An 8,012-nucleotide genomic window follows, 5' to 3' on the forward strand; every position below is an offset into this window, starting at 1 on the left:
TTATCAAGAACTTCCTCTGAAAGAGTTTTCGGGGGCAGGTCATGGCACCCCCCACCTCTGTAACTCACGCCTCTGATCAATAAATACTGAGCTGGCGTATGAACTCTAGGGCTTTGAAGTATGCGTGAGTCAACGGGACTATAAACGTGAGCTGACATAAGGCTGATAATATTGCTGAAGAGGTGCAGATAGAACGAGTGGTCGGCAGAAAGGTGTGGAGCTCACTCACACTCACTCATGAAATATATTTTGCCCTTGGAGCTCACGCGGACTCAGATTCACGAAAATTTTCCTCAACCGGACTCACTCGGACTCAGACTCACTGAAAATTTTTTCAGCCGGACTCACTCGGACTCAAACTCACGAAATTATTACTCACTCGGACTCACTCAGACTCAGACTCACAGCTCGATCTGAGTCTGAGTGAGTCGACTCATGAGTGAGTTTGCCGACCTATGGTCATCAGCCACAGCACAAGAAAAGTGCACATAATGCCTTACAGATGTGCTGTGGTTACCTCGCTTCTCCGCATAGTGATGTATAATGGCAGAGTGGATGCTTCCCTACTTCGCAAAAATTATGAGTACTTGGAGAAGTCGCGCCAAGAGCGTCCTTTCTAGAGACTTCACTTTCGTGAAGTTCACCGAAAGTGATGTGTGAACCACGGCAGGAACCAGTGCGTACGTGACCGTTTCAAGGATGCATCGAAACTACACTGCAAGTTAAGACCGGCGCCCAGAAAAGCGTATAAAAAGAGCCCGATCCTATACTTCGACAGTCTGCTCGGCTCTGGCGAAGAGATGCACGCTAGGCAACTCCTGGGACACAACGCAGCCACCCAACACACCGAGTCATCATGGAGCTGCCGCCGACCCGTCTTGACAGCTTCGAAGGTCGCTCATGAACGGCGCCGGTGTTGAAGGACTCCGCTGCGCCCGGTTACGTATGTCATTCGCTTGAACTTAGTGGACTACGGAATCTAATTATTTGTTCGGCTCTTGCTGTTTGGTCATTCATCAGATGTTACTCATTGTCTCTACATATTTGAACTTTTGCCCCGCCACGGTGGTCTAGTGGTTATGGTGCTCGACTGTTGACACGAAGGTCGCGGGATGGAATCCCGGCCGCGGCGGCTGCATTTTCGATGGAGGCGAAAATGTTTGAGGCCCGTGTACTTAGATTTAGGTGCACGTTAAAGAACCCCAGGTGGTCGAAATTTCCGGAGCCCTCCACTACGGTGTCTCTCATAATCATATCGTGATTTTGGGACGTTAAACCCCAGATATTATTATATTTGAACTTTTATGTATGCTGCAGTTATTCGCAATAATTGTGGAATGTATAACTAGTTCACTTTTGCCTTGAAGATAATTCTTCTGTTCGTTTGGAAATACCTTTATCTTTGTTTAAACACAATAATAAAGCTTGTTGTTCTTTGATTGGAGAAGGCCCTTGACTCCTTCATACTGGCGAGTGGGGCAAGCCATACACCAGGGGCCCAAGCCCCATGCCACATCTTGGGAGGAGCTTGTGCTTCGGCCCCGAGTCGTGACACTCCTGCTCCTAGGGCCTTTGTGTCCTCAATCCTGTACCCCTCTAGAGAGTAGCATGTAGGTGGCTTTATATACGCCAGGAGAAATTTCCGTACTTTAATAAAGAGCTTCCCCTCTATCTCTCTCTATCCGATAGCTTACAAATTATTCATAATGGTTGTCTGCAACTGTGACACAATAGTAGCCTTACATGCAAGAGCAGTCAGTGTAACACTTCGCACGTACAATAGCACACATTTAGGATCGTCTACTTTTCAGCGATGTCCTTGTAGTGGGCAGGCGTGACCATCCTTGGCCAATCCCCCATAGTGGGTAGGAGCCAGTTCTAAGGAGCAAGCAACGAAGATAGCGTGCCGCCCACGAGCGCACGGTTTAATTTATCACGCGCTGCGGGTTCACTGTCGGAACGTTCCTGAGAATCACTCGCTAATCAAGCTCGACAAGGCCTCTACGAACCGTTGTCGTAGTCCCAGTCTGCTTTCTACGCAAATTGGTGAAGCAGCATCCGGAGTGGGAGGCTTTGCCTTGGCGAATCGTCTGTGTACAGGAACACCGACTTGACAAGGTTAGCGCTATCATCTTTCTTGCGCTGTTTCTCACCAAGAAACACCTCGCAAACGTCGCTGTCTTTGGAGTGAGCCGAAGCAATCGCGTAAAGGTGAATTTGGTACCCCTTTAAGTTATTCTGATAGGAGCGCGCAGGGTTCTCCACTAAGGGGTTAAAGTATCACTGCAGCCCTCTCACCCACTCGACAGCGTCTGGTGCTCGTGACGTCACCTAATTGTACAGCTAGCGTGTCGACGGTCGCTGGGGATAACGGAAAGGCACGAAGAAGAGCACGCGGGCGCCTGTTCCTGGTTTACTACCTACGCTTAGTCACGTGGTTCTGCAGAGGCGAGGGTCTGAGCGAGAGCAGGTGCCACGTCTCTCGGCAGCGGATCCCGTGGCGTGACGTCACGCCTGCCACACTATCGCTCCGGTGACTCAAGGTCATTGCGACGCGATGAATGACCTTGGGAGGCACGGCGTAGTAGACCTTTCGCTCTAAGAGAACAGTAACATAGATCAGTTAGATCGTAGATGGAAGTGCTGTCATTATGTTTGTGACCATCGTGCAAGCAGGTGTTTTGCATGTTGTCCTCACAAGTCATGGAGTCACAAGTTTTAATCGTTTCACCACACTAATAGGGCGTTAATACACAGACGCCAAAGCTCAAGCAACGACGCTGAAGCACAACGAGAACGACCGATAAGTGCATCCTAAACGATTTATGAATCGTTACTTCTTGTACAGCTCCGCCCCAAACTGCAGCGCTCCTGCCATTCATCCGTGCAAGAGAGTCGCGCTAGGTGGTTTCCGTTGTAATCATAAGCACTATATCACGGCCAGTGTAAATACTACGCATATTAGTAACAAAATGTTCGTTGTCCCCACTTAAAATGTTAAGTTTCCCCTAGCAGCGATGTCGGAGTCAGTGTTAAATTTGCTAGAAACTTCAAGTTACTGACTGAAAACTAACGACATCAACGTGTGTCTGTACAAGAAAATCACCTGCCCGAGATACGCGAAAGCTGCTTGACATTCCAGAAATAAGCAAATGCAGTTGGACGGGCCACCTATGCAAATTTTCCTTTGCTGGGAAAGCGATGACTATAGGCGAAACCTACATTTATTCTTTGATTGTAGCCAACTATAAGCTGCCCAAAAACACCTTCGGTATGTTTATATTCATTCGTTGGTCGCACATTCATTACAGCTAATCTATGGTACCGCTAACAGGTGACAAGCAGATATCGCATCCTTCCCGCAGTGACAGAAGCCGATATACTCCATGAAGACTTCTAGCAAGCCGAAGCAGGAAAGTCAGAACCAGAGGCACGCGGAACCGCGCGAGAAGCCGGTATACTCCATGAAGACTTCTAGCAAGCCGAAGCAGGAAGGTCAGAACCAGAGGCATGTTAAGCCGAAGCAGGAAGGTCAGAACCAGAGGCATGCGGAACCGCGTCAGAAGCCGATATACTCCATGAAGTCTTCTAGCAAGCCGAAGCAGGAAGGTCAGAACCAGAGGCATGCGGAACCGCGTGAGACGCCGATATACTCCATGAAGACTTCTACCAAGCCGAAGCAGGAAGGTCAGAACCAAAGGCATGCGGAACCGCGTCAGAAGACGCAGCTTCAGCCGCCCACTGCGAGGGCAGTAGCAGATGCAGCGCGAGAAACCTTACCTGCACCGGTGGTGGTCGTTTTGCCACTAAGCGAGTCCAGCGAGAGGTCCAGCTCTTCGACGTCGAGCTCCTCGAGCTGTAGCATGCGCTTGTATGGCAGCAGCAGCTCGGACACGACCAGCACATCGAGCAGCACGGCCGCCTTGCAGAATGGACAATACAAGGCCGCGGAGAGCAAGCGCAGGCCCCGGTACAGCGACGCATCATTCCCCAATCGCAGCAAGAGGTCTTCCTCCACTGACACCGGAACCGTGCCGGAGCCACAGGGGTGAGCTTGGAGCGGTTCATATAAGCAGGCTTATAATCGCTGCAGTGAGCGCGGAACAGTGCTAAGGTACACGGTTGAGTGTATAAAGACTTCGTGCTAATTGAAGTTTTCTCGCCAGCCGTGAACAAAAAAAAAAAAAAAAAACGACAGGGTCCCTTATGCATCCGCCTAAGACGACTCGAAGGCGAAAATTACCTTCTTTTTCTTCACAGTCAATGTACTGATCCTTCCCCGCCCACCTCCGAAAGCTCTCTGCTTCTTACGTTGTTTTACACGGCCTCCAGGATCAGAGGCATTTCAAGCTTTCTCCACCTCACCTGGTTTTGCATTGACTCGGTGATCGCGGCCCACCATTGAACAAGCGAGAACTTCATGTGATGATGTCATCATATGTGAGGTCACGTTAGGTGACGTAATAATGGCACCATCATGACACTACGATGACGTCACATATTTTGGCGGTCTGCGACGTCGTCACGTCATATGGTACGTCATCACTTGATAATCTTTTGCAGCACTCGTGTTGACGCCACCGCCGCTGGACGCCGACAGTCAATTTTCTGTTTGATGAGGCATCTAAGGCTTTTTCTTTGAATAGTCCGTTTCCCGATTCATCAAACATTGCGCAATGATTATCGTATTTTTAGAAGGCATGAAGCACACTTGGACATTTCGCAGGATGTTATATCAGGTACTCAAGGAAGATAGACATACCAGCGCAAAAAGACGAAACACATAAGAAGGAACACACACACGTAAGCGCTGTGTGTGTGTTCCTTAAGTGTTTCGTCTTTTGCGCTGGTAAATCTGAGTCATGAACCAACTCGCCCAAGCAGCAGTTTTAGCAAACTCTAAGGAACCCTGAGGCAAAGAATATTTATTGAGGTAAAATCCTTAGATGCCGCGTCAAACGCCAAAATTGACTGTCGGCGACTTGTGTCGGCGGCGTCAGCACAAGTGATGCTAAAAATTATGAGATAGCGCATTCTGACGTCACATAAGATGACGTCACGTGATGTCGTCATCGCATGACACTGTCGCTTGGTCAAAGGTGGGTCGATCACGGAGGCGGTGCAAAACCATGAGAGGTGCAGAAAGCTTGCGATGCCTCCGATCCTGGAGGCAGTGCACAACCACGTCAGGTGCAGGAAGTGTTGGAGGGGATGGGGAGGACCAATACATCGACTGAGAAGAAAAAGAAGATGGCTTTCGCCTTCGAGTTTTCTTAGGCGAATGCTTAGGTACCCTGTGAGTTTTTTATCCTATGATGCTGGATGTACGCTATGTTTTACTGTGCGCTGCGTTAATCCACTGAAAATCTCCAAATAGCAATGTCTATGGTCAAGCCCCGATGTGAAGGTCACGTGACCATGACAGAGCATTGATCTCTCTTGTTTACTCCTCCATGATATAGCAACAGTGACATTCCTGGCGGAAGCGCGCCGTCGCTGACCTCGCTTGAACTTCTGGGTCCGTATTCTCAAGAACGTCTTAGGCTAAAAATTTTCGTAAGAGAATATTTCATGTAATCACGATGTACAACCTATCATCAGTGAAGCCTGCTGACCAATGAGAAAACGCACTTATGAAAGCCAAGTATTGTGAATTTTGCCCCTTAATTTTACTTCATTATGCTGATTTCTTCCCTCATCAGGGGATAGCTCACAAGAGGTGTTCATGCTTCATTTGAGCCCAATTCCTTTCATCTCATTCTCCCTGGACAGGAGCAGCAGGAGCAAGTTCTGGCTGTACTCCGTGGCGACCATCTTGCTGACCACCACCATGGTCAGCGTCATCAGCATGTCGCTGCGCGCTGCCGACGCCGAGGCGGACGAGTCGCACAAGTACGTCCTCCCCAAGAAGGCGACTACCGTGGTATCGAAGCAGTGCAGTTGCTCCGAGGGAAGCGGCACGAACGCGGCAGATCACGACGACGCTGCCAATCCCGATCTTCGCCGCGGCCTAACCAGCTTCGAACCGAAGCAGGGGACAGCGGCCGAAGGCGTGGATACGAGGGCAACCGGCTCTCGGCACAAGAGTGCTACGGTCGGCGGCGAGGATAAGCTGAAAGCAGCAGGCGGTGGTAATGCGAGCGCCGTCACAACGCTGCGCGGCAATGATGATGCCGTACCGGACGACGGCGCGCCGCAGAAGCTCGCCGGCAAGGCTACGAAGTCCTTCATCGCATTGAAGATCGGGCCTGGCCGGACGAAAGCAAGACGCGCGGACGTCGCCCACGTCGCGAACGCCAGCGACGAACGATGCCGGCAAGGAAACGGTACGCGAGCTACAGACGCGCGCTAAGCAGGGCCAAGCCGACTCTGCAACTTCGTCACCGTCGACGACTTTGAGGCAAGCCGCTGGGATGGATGACAAGTCCGTCACATCGAGTATGTCCGTTCTGGCCTCGAAGGCGGCGGCGAACGTGGAGCGCGCAGTCGAGGGGTCGCCGGAGAAGCAGCTCGCCAGCGAGTACGAGGAACGGGAAGCGCCGAGCGCTGCAGCGAAGGGTGATGTCGTTGGGACGTCAGGGAACGCCGACGTCTCGAACGGCACAGCGCCAGTTCCCGAACTCATTCGCCTTGATTAAAACCTATAAATGTCGACACGGCGCACGTTGAACAACGGTTACACCAGAAAAAAAAAAAAAAACGCTCGAAAGCACTATGTGAACAATATATTTTTTTTTGTTGCGCACGAACAAAGAGTGGCACGCGCGAAACCATAGTCCCTCTTTTTTTATAGACCCATGGTAAAAATTTAGTAGTGCGTTTCCTAGAATCATCTAAACTCTCTTCGAATTCTTGAAGAGCTTTGAAATAGCTTTTAAGTTTAAAAGAGCAAAGAACGGTAGTCTGGCCGATGAGCGATTTAACTCGTATTTATTGCCCGAGAGGCAAAACCAGTCTCTAGTATGGATGGGCAAGAAATGTTTATTCCTGAGAGAGATCGCCAGGCCACATTTAAACATGAAATTTTCAGCTTTACAGATTTACAAACAAATTTACAGACATAGATAAGCGCCGTCTGTGTCTACCTGTGTCTGACGTCTTCGTTTATGTCGCGTTCTTCAATCGTTGGACGAACTCAATGTATTACCTTGAGTTGGTTGGCAATACCATCAAGGTAATACCAAGTCAATGTGTTAATGGAACTAAATTTTGACAGTTCTCGATTCTTTAGGCAAACCCACGTTTCGAAAATCCGCGTTTTTCTAAGGTTGAGAGGCCAGTGCGGCTGCGGAGTTCAGTAACAGTTCACTCACATGAAATTTCAAGAGTCTTTAGACGGTCTACAGATGATGCTTAGTACTACTGTTTTGAAATATTTTGATGCTATATCTGTTTGTGCGGGCGCTTCACAGAGAGCGTTTCACAGAAATCTTAATGAAATATTGAACGCATGGTTTGTTTTTCTTTTACTCATTGAGTGCTTGAGACGGTGCCGAAAGATGGCCTCCTAAACGTCGATAGCCGACGTCCTATTAGGCATTGCGATTTTTGTGGTAGGCTACAAGAAATTTGAAACGCTATCCGTGAAACTGCACTTCGAATCGCTACATTACTAATGTCCCCGTTTATGTTTTTCTTCTACTCAGCGTATGTAATAATACAACGTTTTTACACGATTCGCTGGATATTGACTTAAAACCACTTAAAACTTTCGGACGCTCGAGCTTCGCCTTGAAGAGTAGAACGTGATGGCGTGATCCGGCCCGGTTCGCATCGCCTTCTAATTTGCTTGAGGCTTCGCTTCGGAGTGGACATCTCAACCGTGCCGCGACGAAAGGAACGGCAGTGCGCCCTGACATCGACCGTTTGAAACTCTCCTAGAATGTATGCGTACTTCAAGTGCACTTGATAAGTGCCCACTACGCCATAATTATATTTATGAAACCAGAACAGCAGCCAATTTTGATGGCGTAGTTGTCCGCCGCCGCCGCCACCGGTATGCGTAACCGCTT

General features: G+C 49.4%; 1 protein-coding gene across 1 annotated transcript; it reads left to right on the top strand.

Annotated features, from left to right (window-relative positions):
• Positions 1-3,386: 3,386 nt before the first annotated feature.
• On the top strand, positions 3,387-6,352 carry LOC119406413 (uncharacterized protein DDB_G0271670-like). The gene is made up of 2 exons (XM_037673158.1): positions 3,387-4,048; positions 5,773-6,352. Exons 1-2 carry the CDS (start codon positions 3,387-3,389, stop codon positions 6,350-6,352), a joined length of 1,242 nt encoding a protein of 413 aa, XP_037529086.1.
• The last annotated feature ends 1,660 nt before the right edge of the window (positions 6,353-8,012 follow it).

The sequence above is a fragment of the Rhipicephalus sanguineus genome, chromosome 10 (genome assembly GCF_013339695.2).
Source record: "Rhipicephalus sanguineus isolate Rsan-2018 chromosome 10, BIME_Rsan_1.4, whole genome shotgun sequence".
NCBI classification, from domain to species: Eukaryota; Metazoa; Arthropoda; class Arachnida; order Ixodida; family Ixodidae; genus Rhipicephalus; species Rhipicephalus sanguineus.

Coding starts and splice junctions, on each gene's coding strand:
- LOC119406413 (XM_037673158.1), top strand. CDS start 3,387: ATGAAGACTTCTAGCAAGCCGAAGCAGGAAAGTCAGAACCAGAGGCAC. Junction 4,049..5,772: donor ACCGTGCCGGAGCCACAGGG/GTGAGCTTGGAG, acceptor CTCCCTGGACAG/GAGCAGCAGGAGCAAGTTCT.